This window comes from Pan paniscus, chromosome 1 (assembly GCF_029289425.2).
Source record: "Pan paniscus chromosome 1, NHGRI_mPanPan1-v2.0_pri, whole genome shotgun sequence".
NCBI lineage: Eukaryota > Metazoa > Chordata > Mammalia > Primates > Hominidae > Pan > Pan paniscus.
In genome coordinates this window covers 92,740,473-92,753,911 of record NC_073249.2, presented here as the reverse complement: position 1 = coordinate 92,753,911, position 13,439 = coordinate 92,740,473, and the positions used below count along the sequence as shown (strand labels likewise).

At 51.9% G+C, this 13,439-nt stretch overlaps 1 protein-coding gene across 1 annotated transcript; it reads right to left on the bottom strand.

The window, feature by feature from the left end:
• Positions 1-966: 966 nt before the first annotated feature.
• On the bottom strand, positions 967-13,115 carry ETV3L (ETS variant transcription factor 3 like). The gene is made up of 4 exons (XM_055112978.3): positions 8,584-13,115; positions 8,149-8,338; positions 7,309-7,429; positions 967-2,569 (listed from the first exon to the last, which is right to left on the bottom strand). The coding sequence occupies exons 1-4, from the start codon at positions 8,964-8,966 to the stop codon at positions 2,091-2,093; spliced, it is 1,173 nt and encodes a 390-aa protein (XP_054968953.1). The 5' UTR covers positions 8,967-13,115; the 3' UTR covers positions 967-2,090.
• Positions 13,116-13,439: the final 324 nt, after the last annotated feature.

Sequence of the window (13,439 nt, the reverse complement as noted above, 5' to 3'; positions counted from 1 at the left end):
ACGCTCAGGAATGCACAGGACAGCCGCCCACAACAAAGAATTATGCAGCCGAAAATAACAACAGTGCCAAGGTTGAAAAAGTCTGCTCCACTCGAATCTATTGCCTAGACGCAGAGTGCACCACCTGGAAATGTAAGTCCTCTGGGGCTGAGCTTTTAGTCTCCCAGGTTCACCTACTCCAAAGAGAAATTTTAGAAGAGTGACCTCGAGGCATTTCCCATTGCCTGAGACATGAGGGTCACAGATACCACAAAGCAGTGAAGAGGCAGTGGGGTCTGGCAGAGGGGCATGTGAGGATCCCCATGAAGGAGAACAATTCTGTCCCAGGAGCTGGTCTCTCTGAACAGGGCCCAAACCCCATGACAAAACCATCCAGTTCCTTATGCTGGAGCAGACAACACTAGCTCTTTGTCTCCCAGAACTGGGTAGGGTGATGGGAAAGCCCCTGGGGGCTCGTCCTTCCTGCAGGGCCAGGGATGGGCCTGTGGCTTTGGGGGCAAGTGAGAAGTAGTTTTCATTGTAGCGCTGGGAACTCTCAGGAGAGAAACTCTGTGGTCCCCACTTTCTTGGCATCTGGCATGAAGGAGGGAGACTGAGATGAAGAACTCTCATAGATCCTTTCTCCTGGCCTAGATCCAGCTTGGAAACCCAGGACCTGTGTGCTGTGTCCATCACCACCTTCCTGAGGAGCGAGGGCCCATCCTGCCCCCCTCTGGGTCTCTCCTTTCCCAGTTCCATGTGTGGCCCTGTGGCCATGCATATGCCACTAAGAAGGGCTGAGAGGCTGCAGAAGCACGTGCTCAGGGCGTCCCTGAGAGGGATGCACCAACTCCTGGGACTGAGGAACAGGGGCAAACATTGAGTAAAGGGGCCCTCTGTGCCACACGAGTCCATGCTCCATGTCATAGAAAGGGAGTGGGGACAAATCCTAGGCTTGTAATTGGCAGCCTATTGACAGTAGGGTGATGGGATCAACAGTCATGGCTCCTGGGGCACCCCTCTCTGTTGGCATGTCCTTGTTTGGGCAAAAGACCCTCTCTGTCACATGTCCCCTACTTCCCAGGCACCTGATGCCTCACTGCTGCTCTGCTTGGCATTCTTAGGGCCTGGGGTGTAGAGGAAAAGGGGCCCCTGACAGCATCCTCCTCCTCCTCCTCACCCAACCCTTCTGCTCCAAGGTGGTCCACAGGGATCTGAGGGCCGTTCTTTAAGGACCCCTGCTGTAGTCTGAAGTTCCTCCCTTGAGGCGGGTTTCCCACTGTGCCCAGGAAGCTCCTCATGCCCTGGCTTCCTTCCAGCCTTTTTGTCTGAGAGGAGATGCTGGCAGGAGGGAAGAGAGTGGCTGGTGGGATGTGTAGCTCCACTCCAGGCCTCAGGTCCTCCTCCAAACTCCTGCTCGGGCCTTTTCCCATCACACCAGTCCAGAACGCAGGAGGAGCACAGTGGGAGGATGGGGGTCCACTGCAGGGGGGGGTGGTCAGCCAGAGGACAGTTTGCAAGGGCATTTTATTCATGGTCACAGTGGAGTATTACAGAGCAGAGAAGGCCAGTGTCTCCCTACCCCACCTGCCTGGGTCCTGGGGAAATGGAGAGAGGAGGAAGTGCCTGCATGGGACAGGGGTTTCCAGGGTCTTAGAAATCAGAGGGATGGGAGAGAAGTTGCATGGAGGGGTGAGAAAGGGACTGGAGACCTTAGCCTGGAATAGGGAGATGGGCCCCAGACAAGACTCAGGGAACACAACCACCCCTGTCCTCTCCCCAGGCTAGACCCTTAATTTTCCCCATGTGGGCAGGATGGAAATTATAGAAACTTTCTTCTCGTCTCCCTGAAGAAAAGTTGAGATTAGGAATGTCTCCTTAGTCTGCTTAGCAATATGGTGAAAGAGGAGGGGCACCCTGTCTTGGTTTTTCCCATTTCCACATTCACACCTTCCCTGCAATGCTCCCCACCTTGGGTCCAACTCCACCCCTTCAAATCCTGCAATTTCAGCCCATGTCCAGCCAGGGGAAGGGGCTAACCCAGAGGCGGTGGGCAAGAGGAGAGATGGACTTTGGAGGACTCCTCCCCAACTTCCCACCTTCCTCTCCAGTTAAGGAGGATCCAAGGGCCACACTGCTTTGAGGTTCTCCAGATTGGGGGAAGTAAGGCTTTCCTCCCCAGTTTTGAGTCTGCAGGTCTCTGGGCAGAAGACCTCCCTGGGATCCAGGCATCCCTTTGCCTCCATCATGGGAGCAGGCTTTACTTCCAGCCCCTCGGGCCTGAGGGACAAGAGCCAAAGCCTCTCACCCGCACCCTGTCCCAGCCCTGCCAAGAGAGGAAGCCCTGGAAAATGCCAGGCCCCTGGGAGGCTCCTAGGTCCTGGGAGCAGGATGTCTGGCTTAAAAGCCCCTGGGAGCTGCTGCTCTGACGGGAGAGGAGGCAAGAAGGGCCCCGAGAGACAGGTCCAGTTGGAGGGCAGAGGGGGCGGGAGGGGAGGAGTGAAGGAGGCAACACCAGGCAGCTCGCCTTGGACGCTCCCCAAATGGCAGCAAAGGCCCAGCCGGCAGGGGCCTGGGGCAGAGCCAAGTCCTAGAGAAAGAAAGAGAGAAAGGGTCAAGGGAGCCCAACCTCTCACAGATGCTCCTTGCTCCTCCCATTTCCCAGCCCTTCTTGTTTCTTGCTTGGAAGTCTCTTCCTCGCCCCACTGCCCTTCCTTTTCTTTCTGTCTTATTTTTTTGAGAGAGAGTCTCTCTCTGTCACCCAGGCTGCAGTGTAGGCTTGAACCCCACCTGGGTTCAAACGATCCTCCCACCTCAGCTTGCTGAGTAGCTGGGACTACAGGTGCGTGTGCCACCATGCCTGGCTAATTTTTGTGTTTTTTGTATAGATTGAGTCTCGCCATGTTGCCAGGCTTGCCCTTCCTTTTATGCTTTTCTTTTCTTTTTTCTTTTTTTTCTTTTCTTTTTTTTTTTTAAACAGAGTCTTGCTCTGTAGCCCAGGCTGGAGTGCAGTGGCGTGATCTTGGCTCACTGCAATCTCCGCCTCCCGGGTTTAAGCAATTTTCCTGTCTCAGCCTCTCGAGTAGCTGAGACTACATGTGCATGCCACCACATCCGGCTAATTTTTGTATTTTTTTGTAGAGACAGGGTTTCACCATATTGGTCAGGCTGGTCTCGAACTCCTGACCTCAGGTGATCCACCTGCCTTGGCGTCCCAAAGTGCTGGGATTACAAGCATGAGCCACTGCGCACAGCCCCTTTTCTGCTTTTCTTTAGGCCTCATCATAAATTTCACTCTTTGGAGAAGACTTCTGAGACTCCTAGCCTAGGCGAGAGTGCCTGCTGCCTGCTCTCATCCCTCCATGAACCTCTCCTCCAAGGGCACTCGGCTGAGTTAGGGTCATGTAGTCATTTGTGTGCTTTTTATTTAATGTCTGTGAGCCCAACTCTTTGGGGGCAGGGGCTGTAGTTGTTTTATTTTCCCTTGAATCTACCCAGTCTGGACATAATCAGTGCTCAAGAAAAATGTGTCCAGTGAATAAGGGAAGGATATTCTCTGCTATATCTCAATGGATCCATTCTTCACTCCCTGCCCCTGCAGCAAGGGCCTCCAGTCTAGCCGGGCAAAGAACTGGTTGTGTGGCCTTGGCCTTGTCATTTAAATTTGCAGTCCTCTGTTTCTTCATCCATAAAATCCCCTCTCCTAGCTTGGATTAAGCTGTGTCATGGGTAAGAAGAGGCCCTGCAGAGTGCATGACGGGAGGCCCAGGGCAGGTATGGGGAGCCCCAGCCTCCTTCTTCTCTGTCTCACTCTGGTCCATAACTTTCCACCTCCAAAAAGGCTTCCTTCTTCCTGCTCCTTCTAATCCTGCCTCTTTCCCTCGCCAACCCTGCCAGGGCCCTATGATAGGGCCTCCCAGCTGGGGGCCTTGGAGATGACTATATAGAACTTCACATCACTTCCTGTATTTCGAAAAGCCTAACTGCAATTCCACATTTTTCTTAGCAAGATCACATCATTTAACTAAAAGAACAAGCATCAACCCAACTTAGTCACATTGGTTGGGCTATAGTGAATAAAAACTGGAAAAACAGGCCAGGTGTGGTGGCTCACGCCTGTAATCCCAGCACTTTGGGAGGCCGAGGCGAGCGGATCACCTAAGATCAGGAGTTCGAGACCAGCCTGACCAATGTGATGAAACCCCGTCTCTACTAAAAATACAAAAATTAGCCGGGCGTGGTGGCACGCATCTGTAATCCCAGCTACTCGAGAGGCTGAGACAGGAGAATTGCTTGAACCCGGGAGGCGGAGGTTGCGGTGAGCCAAGATCACACCATTGCACTCCAGCCTGGGCAACAAAAGTGAAACTCTGTCTCAAAAAAAAAAAAAAAAAAAAAAACCTGGAAAAACAAATTAGTTATTACTTAATATGTCCAGTGTATTTGATAAGAAGAATATTTCTGAAGTCAGATCTATGTAGGGAGAAAACAGTGACAGTGATCCTCTAGAAGAACAAGTGTGGAGGCCCCTATCAGAGCACCCTCTCTCTGGGTCATTGTCCTTTTCCTTGGGTCCTTAGATGAGGTGGAGACTGCTGTTGCACGGGAAGGCTGTGTCCCTCGGGGCTCCTGAGGGCATGTGGAAGAGAGATTTTTATTTCTAAGAGTCCTCCTCTCATTCTCCCACAGGTTCCCAACCTTTCCCAGCACTGGCCCTGCAGCTCCCTGCCTCTGGCTCAATAGACCTGGCACTCCCGGAAGCAGCTTCCTTTCTTGGCACCAAATGCTCTGAGTGAGGGTGGAGGTGAGGGGCTGGCACAGGCTTCTGGAATCTCAATCTAGAAGTGGGGCCTGTGGCTGCTTCCAATCTTCTGGTGACCTATACCTGCTTAGCATCCCTTAGGGCCAAAGCATAGGCAGGGCATGTGTGTTTGCCTGCAGAGGGGAGGGAGGTGCAAAATAGCCCACTCCAAGTGGGGCTTGGGAGGGAACACTTTTTTCTTTCTTTCTTTCTTTCTTTTTTTTTTTCTAACACTATCCACCTGGAGAGGGAACACTTTTTTCTTTCCCTTATAGTTTCCTAAAGAGAGAAGCTCTCTGCCCAAGGCATTCCCAGAGCTGGGACGGGGTGGGTGGGGGTGGAGAAACAGGGAGGACTGTTCAGGTGCTATTTAGCTCCAGGCTGCCAGACCAGGCCCAGCGAGTCCCAGCAGGCCCTGGAGCACCCCACACCCATGGCCTCAGCTGCACTCCCAGGGGTGCAGAGCTTGGGCCCCCAGCAGCTCAGGGGTGGGGTGAAGGCCATGGATCCTTCTTCCATGAAATTGGCTGGAGTAGAGGGGCAATTCTTTGACCTCTGCACAAGAGCCTTGGTTTGGCCGAGTGTCTCTGTGATCTTTTTCACAGAAAATCTGATACTGTCAGTTCCCAGCTCACAGCCTCTGTAAGAGCTGATGTCTGCCTCCATTTCCACCTCTTCTCCCACTCATTGGCCATGTGTTTCTGCACTGGCCTTCTCCCAGTCTCTCTGTTCCAGGGCCATTGCACGCACTATTCTCTCGCTCGCCCTCTGTTCCAGGGCCATTGCACACACTATTCTCTCGCTCGCCATGCTCTCCCTACTCCCTCTGAGCTAAGCTGACACTCACGTACACTTTGGGTGTCATCTCAAGTGTCACTTTGTCAAGGAAGTCTTCCCTGATGCCCTCGGCACCCTGCACTTCTCCTCTGCAGCAGTTAGCACAGTTATAATCACTTATCGATCATTAGTTGAATATCTGCACCCCCCTTGCCTATAAGTCCTATAAAGGCAGTGTTGCTCACATTGGCTTCCTAGCCCCTAGGACAGTGCCTGGCAAATTAAACAGGAGGTCATTAAGCATCTGTTGAAAGAAGAAATGAATGAGTGAGTGAATGAGTGAATGAACCCTATATTCCCAATCTCTCTCCAGCTGAGCCTCCTTCTTCATCCCATGGCCCTTGTCTTGGTTACCGCCCCATCATCTCCTGCCTAGATTATCTTCAAAAGCCTCCCAACTCCAGTCTTATGCTTCCTCCAACCCAAACTCTACACACACACAGTCATCTTTATAAAATGAAAGTCTGGCCAGGCGCGGTGGCTCACGCCTGTAATCCCAGCACTTTGGAAGGCCGAGGCAGGCGGATCACCTGAGGTCAGGAGTTCAAGACCAGCCTGACCAACATGGAGAAACCTGGTCTCTACTAAAAATACAAAATTAGCCAAGGTGGTGGCGCATGCCTGTAATCCCAGTTACTTGGGAGGCTGAGGCATGAGAATCGCTTGAACCCAGGAGACGGAGGTTGCAGTGAGCCAAGATTGTGCCATTGCACTCCAGCCTGGGCAGCAAGAGCAAAACGCCATCTCAAAAAATAATAAAATAAAGTAAAATAAAATGAAAGTCTGACCATGGATCTCCCTCCCAGTCCCTCCTGCCCACAGGAGAAAGTCCTGCTCCCTTAGCATGGCTTGTGAGGCCTCTGTGGCCTGACACCTGTTTGCCTTGCCAGCCCTGTCTCTCATCCGTCCTGCTTGTTCCCACCCCATCACAAGACTTGCTCTCCAACAGCAAACTACCAGCTGTTCTCCAGATTTGCTACACTTGTTCACAGCTTTTTGCTTTATAAATGCTATTTCTGACTGGGTGTGGTGTCTCACACCTGTAATCCCAGCACTTTGGGAGGCTGAGGCGGCTGGATCACCTGAGGTCAGGAGTTCGAGACCAGCCTGGCCAACATGGTGAAACCCCGTCTCTACTAAAAATACAAAAATTAGCTGGGCGTGGTGGTGCATGTCTGTAGTCCCAGCTACTCAGGAGGCTGAGGCGTGAGAATCACTTGAACCCGGGAGGCAGAGGCTGCAGTGAGCTGAGATCCTGCCACTGTGTTCCAGCCTGGGCAACAGTGAGACTCCGTCTCAAAAAAAAAAAAAAAAAGAATAAATAAATGCTATTCCCTCTGCTTAGGCATCTTTTCCCACCTCCTTCACCTGCCCCAGTGTTGTGTCCTCTGGGAAGCCCCAGTTCCTTCTCTGGGCCTGAATGTACAGCACCTAGTGCTTACCTGAATGCCAGCAGCAGTCGCTGGCAGTAATCCCATCTCTGCTCCTCACTAGGTTCTGAGCCTCTTGAGCCTTTCATCTCTGAACCCCCGCACTTAGTAAATAGCTGGTGTTCAATAAATGTTGGTCGAATGAATGAATGAGTTACATAGTATCCCTTGTCTCATGCCCCCTCAGCCATGTACTCAGCCAGGAGGGCCCTCCCTCCTCTGGCTAAGATCCCCTGGGCCCTCCCAGCCTTGAGCACTCACGGTAGACGCTGCTGCTGCTCCCCTTCTTATCCCCAGAGGCCTCTGGTGGCCCTCGGGGGGTCTGCTGTCCTGTCAGCTGCTCCATCATGGCCTGATGGGCAAATAGCATGCTGTGCAGGAGCTGAGGGGTGAGAGGTAGGTGTGAGGTGTGATGGGCTCTCCTTGGCATGTATCCTCCAGTACACTCTGGTACTGTTAGCCAGTTGCTAAAACAATGAAATACTCTCATACCGATTTTTTTTTTTTTTTGAGTTGGAGTCTTGCTCTGTCACCCAGGCTGGAGTGCAGTGGCGCCATCCTGGCTCACTGCAACCTCTGCCTCCTGGGTTCAAGCGATTCTCCTGCCTCAGCCTCCCTAGTAGCTGGGATTACAGACATGTGCCACCATGCCCAGCTACTTTTATATTTTTATTGGAGATGGGGTTTTGCCACGTTGTCCAGGCTGGTCTCGAACTCCTGACCTCAAATGATCCGTCCACCTTGTCCTCCCAAAGTGCTGGGATTACAGGCATGAGCCACCACACCTGGCCTCTCATACCCATTGTTAAAAGCCCACTGCCACGGCTGCCTACAGTCTCAGATGCCGTGGGCCCTTCCCTCTGATCCACCCCTAAAGGAGTGGCGCCTAGGACAGAAGGAGCCACCCTTTCTCACAGGTGGGTCCTGTACCACCTGGATTGTTAATACCCCTGCCTCTGGGGCACTCAGGGTCTAGGATGCAGGAGGAGAAGAAAACTGGAGGCTGATGGGCCCCAGAGGCAAAGAGGAGGGTGGGGAGCCTCCTGGGCAGAGGGGCAGGACCTGGTGGAGCCCTGAGACAGGGGCCACCTCCGCTCTTACCTCACTCTGCACACCCACGGGCACCAGCGCTGGCCGACACAGGGCAGGGGCCCCCAGCAGCAAGTGGGGGGATGGCGGCGCCCGCACTTCCCACAAAGGATAGTTGACTACGATGAGCTTGCTGAAGTTGAACTTGTATGTGAACCTTTTGCCTTTGGTCTTATGCAGGATCCTCTTATTGTAGTAATATCTGGAGAATTCGAAGTTGAGAATAGAGTTGGCCCAGCAGTCAGAGAATAGAGTCAGGGACCCAGTCACATTCTCCTCCCTAGCCGGGCTGACCCTAAGCTGTTCCCTGAGAACCACTAGGCTGCTCACCACAGGCCAGGACACTTCCCAAGCCTTGGAGGGGTGGGAATCAGCAGGGGTGCCAGAAACCACGGCCCTTTTCCTTGAAATCCCCCCTCTTTGGCCATGTCAGCCGCCTCCTCTCACCTGAGGGCCCGGCTCAGCTTGTCATAATTCATCTGTGGTTTGCATTTCCTGCGGCCCCAGAGGCGGGCCACCTCATCTGGATCCTTGATGACAAATTCCCCGTACTCTCCCTGCTGCCAGGCGATGACATGGCGGAACTCTTCCTTCTGCAGCAGCTCCAGGATGAAGTGCCACAGCTGGATCTGCCGGGAGCCTGGGGACGACTCGGCTTTGTAGGCCCAGTCAGGGAAGGCCAACCCTGGGTGGAGAGGGGAGAGTGAGGGCTCTGGAGGCCCTGCCCTAGGCCACCGTTGGAATAGGGGGTAGGCCCGGCCAAGAAGCTCACCTGAGATCCAGTTGCCGGAGTTGGCTGGGATGCCCTCAGCCAAGCAGCTGCAGTGCATGGTCCACTCCGGCGAGATGGGCTGTGTCTGGGCCTTGGGGAAATGGTCACCACTTAAGAGGAAGGGAAGGAAGGAGGCAGAGGGGAGGACAGTGAAAGAGGAAGGAAAAATGGAGGGAAAGAAGGAAGGAAGGGAGAGGGTCAGGAAAGAAAGAGAGAAAAGGGAAGGGACAAGAGGTTGCCAGTGAAGGGGAGAAAAGGGAACCAGAGGCAGCAAGCTTCCCCATACCCAGACAGGGCCCAGCCTCCTCTGGGGACCTCCCCGCTGCCCAGGGCTGACTCGGACTCAGGGCTTCCAGCTGAGCTACTTATATAGATGGAGAGAAGTGCAAAGGGTCCTATATCCTGCCCCTGCTGGGGGATTTAGATAGAGAATGAGATCTCTTCTTAGGGCTTAACAGGATTGGAGTTTTTCCCAAGAGGAGACAAAAGGAAATGTAATTAATCATGGGCTCATTCTAAATCTTGAGTGGGAAGGAGGTGGCATATACACATACCTGTGCCTTTACAGTATTTCTTTTTTTTCTTTCTTTCTTTCTTTTTTTATTTTTTTTGAGACAGAGTCTCGCCCTGTCACCCAGGCTGGAGTGCAATGGGGTGATCTCGGCTCACTGCAACCTCCGCCTCCTAGATTCAAGCAATTCTCCTGCCTCAGCCTCCCGAGTAGCTGGGATTACAGGTGCATGCCATCACGCCCAGCTAATTTTTTTTATTTTTTATTTTTAGTAGAGATGGGGTTTCACCATGTTGGCCAGGCTGGTCTCGAACTCCTGACCTCCTGATCCGCCCACCTTGGCCTCCCAAAGTGCTGGGATTACAAGTGTGAGCCACTGCACCTGGCTGCCTTTACTGTATTTCAAACAATTTCACATTTGAGAAGAGCAGGAATTTGGTTTTTTTGTTTGTTTGTTTTTTTGAGATGGAGTCTCGCTCTGTCACCCAGGCTGGAGTGTAGTGGTGAGATCTCGGCTCACTGCAACCTCTGCCTCCCAGGTTCAAGCGATTCTTCTGCCTCAGCCTCCTGAGTAGATGGGATTACATGTGCCCACCACCATGCCCAGCGTATTTTTGTATTTTTAGTAGAGACAGGGTTTCGCCCTGTTGGCTAGGTTGGTCTTGAACTCCTGACCAACCTAGGTGATCCGCCTGCCTCCGCCTCCCAAAGTGCTAGGATTACAGGTGTGAGCCACTATGCCCAGACGAGCAGGAATTTTTATGGGCTTTTTTTTGCCAGTCCCAAGGGCATGGCACAAAATAGGTGTTCAATAAATGATTGCTGATCGAATGAATGAACGGTAATGGACTTTTAGATAGTGTCTTCTTTGTTGAACATCTGTATCCCGCTCAGAGTGTCAGCTCCGAGATCAGCAACCCTAGCTGTCTTGTTCTCCTCTGCTGGCTCCCCAGATCCCATCGTAGCACAGGACCTCGTACTCAAAGGTGCTTTATAGATATTTGTTGAATTGGTGAACCATGGACAGGAACCGGGAATCTTGTGGTTCTCCGCTGAGAAGGGTGGGGAGTTTATGGAATGAGCCCTAGTGAGATAGACTTGCCTGATATAGGAAAAGAGAAAAAAATGTCTAAGCTCTAAAGCCTTCTGGATGGAACAGAAAGCCTTCTGGATGGTGCAAAATGCTGGTTTCCACTATAACTAATGGAAGATGAAACAATATGCAAAGGGACTGGGAGAGGCTGCCTTGGGGATGCAGCACATGGGACCTGCTCCTGGTGGGCCAGGGCATTGGGAGGTTCCTGGGTGCTTAGGACTGCCTGTGAACAGGGTTACGTGACCCGGGCCTGGCTCTCCATCTCTGGTGGAGTTAGTGTGCAGTAGTCTCAGTGAGAACTTATTAGGCTGTGAGGTCTGGAGGGCATGTGAGGATTTGTCTGGAGTTGCTTCCTCACTTTCCAGAGGAGGCTCAGACAGGGAAAATGACTTGACCAGAGACAGATGGTGAGTTAGCTGCCCTGCCCCCTGACTCCTAATCCATAGCACTTTCTCATATACTGAGTTGCCTGAAGACTTAAAAAAAAAAAAAATCTATGTTGGTGATTTTCAGACTCTAATGCGAATAGGAATGATCTGAAGGTCTCTTTAAAATACAGATTCTGATTCAGTGGGATTTGGGGGACCTAAGACTCTGTACTTCTATTATTTATTTATTTATTTATTTTTTGAGACAGAGTCTCACTCTGTCACCCAGGCTGGAGTGCAGTGGCATGATCTCAGCTCACTGCAACCTCCAGGTACAGACAATTCTCCCACCTCAGCCTCCCAAGTAGCTAGGACTACAGGCACCCATCACCATGACTGGCTAATTTTTGTATTTTTAGTAGGAATGGGGTTTCATTATGTTGGCCAGGCTGGTCTCAAACTCCTGACCTTAAGTGATCTGCCCGCCTTGGCCTCCCAAAGTACTGGGATTACAGGCGTGAGCCACCGCGCCCAACCAAGACTCTGCACTTCTTTTTTTTTTTTTTTTTTTTGAGACACAGTCTTGCTCTTTTGCCCAGGCGGGAGTGCAGTGGTGCAATCTCAGCTCACTGCAAGCTCCGCCTCCCGGGTTCACGCCATTCTCCTGCCTCAGCCTCCCAAGTAGCCGGGACTACAGGCACCCGCCACCACACCTGGCTAATTTTTTGTATTTTTAGTAGAGACGGGGTTTCACTGTGTTAGCCAGGATGGTCTCGATCTCCTGACCTCGTGATCCGCCTGCCTCGGCCTCCCAAAGTGCTGGGATTACAGGCGTGAGCCACCGCGCCCAGCTGACTCTGCACTTCTAACAAGCTCCTAGGTGATGCTGCTGCTGCCGGTCCGCAGACCGTACTTTGAGCAGTGAGAACCCATAGAACCCATGGGATGCAGCAAAAAGAGGCTGTGGATGTCAGAAAGTCAGGGAACCCTAGACACTTCAGGTTATAAGAATCCTGGCACCTCCCACTCCTGGCACCAAATCATCTGGTCTCTCGCTCTCCCTTTCCCAGGGAATGCTCAGTGCCAGGGATGTAAACTGACAGACAGGCAGTTAGGGGTGGGAGCTTGGAGGCACACATTCTGGCCTGAACTGAGAGTGTCTCTGGAAATTAAGGTGAATAGGGCAGTGAGTAGATCCAAGCTCACCTGGAATCTGCATGAATAGGTTATCCTACTCATCCCTCTGTCTCTAAACTGGCAGCTGACATTCTGGAGTCTTCTCTCCTTTCCTCCCCTGAAGCAGATGCCCCCACTCCTCTTCCAACCTCCTTTCCTTCCCTGTCTAATTGGAAATTCCTCGTCAGTCAAACCTCAATCTGATCAGGATCTCTTCTGCTTCACCTTAGGAAAATGGGCTGGGAAATGGGGCAGGGTGCAGAGGTGAGTTTTGAGAGATTCCAAGGTACGACTGTTCTCTGGAGGAAGCTAATAGAATTTCCTATGGCTCCCCCTGGCACCTGCTGAGTCTGATGGTGTTTTCTGGTCACATCCTTCAGGATGTGAATGAAACCTTAGGGTAGATTTAGGATCTGGCAAGAAGAGAATAATAAACCCCACCACTGACCAGACACTCAGTGTGCTCTGCACTACTTTAAGCGATTGAAATAGACATATACCGAAACCTCACAGGAGGTAGCAGAGGGGTTGCATAACTTCCCTAAGGCCATACAGCTCTTAAATAAAAGAGGGGAAAGCAAGACCTTGAGTCAAGATTTATAGTGTTCGGCCATCTAGGTAGGCTCCCAACACCCCCTCCCCTACTCCCCCAAAAGAAAAAAAAACTCAAAATACAAAACCAAAGTGGCATGAGTAGGCAAGGTCAAGTCTCCAAGCTTCCTGATGCCAGCAGCCTCCTCCCCAGCCTCTCCCGTGTCTGTGAGAGTCCCTGGTGGATCCTTAAGTCTCTGAGGAGCTTGCCAGTTCTGGGTGTGGAAATCCTTGCTGCTGACAAGTCCTGCCAAACGCCTTCCCTCCATCCTTCCTTTTCTACATGAGCCTCTGAGCTGACTGGGGAACACTCAGAAAACACCAGGTCTCAGTTCTGCCTTCATGTCCAAGAGCTGTTCTTGGCACTTAACCTTAACTCCATATGCTTCACTTTAATCCACGCTCTGGTGGTGATGCTCCCAAGGCTGGGGGAGGTAGTCCCATTCCGTCCCCACCCCGCCCCTATCTTCCAGGCTCCCATTCCTCCCCTCTTGTGCTGTGGGCTAGACACACAAAGCTTGGGGAAGCTCTAACCATGGGTTCTGCACAGCCCTTGATTCCCCAAGACCCCCCATGGCAAGATCTTAGAGGAGAATGAGTATTGAAAACCATAAGTCAAAAAGGATCATAACCCAATCTCAAATGATCAAAGTGGCTTCTCTTAAGCACTTTGTGTTTCTTGAAGGGTTGTAGCAGCCAGCAATTAGTATTGTCATCACACCATCATTCTGATTACTAATAATATGATTAACCTCCTTGGCCAGTGTAAATGTTCATTACAACACATGT

What these genes read in the sequence shown, in the direction of transcription:
- ETV3L (XM_055112978.3), bottom strand. Translation starts at nt 8,966, where the DNA reads ATGCACTGCAGCTGCTTGGCTGAGGGCATCCCAGCCAACTCCGGCAAC. An exon ending in CCGTGGGTGTGCAGAGTGAG is followed by an intron (nt 7,430 to 8,148) that starts GTAAGAGCGGAG and finishes CTCACCCCTCAG; the next exon opens with CTCCTGCACAGCATGCTATT. An exon ending in GAGCAGCAGCAGCGTCTACC is followed by an intron (nt 2,570 to 7,308) that starts GTGAGTGCTCAA and finishes TTCTTTCTCTAG; the next exon opens with GACTTGGCTCTGCCCCAGGC.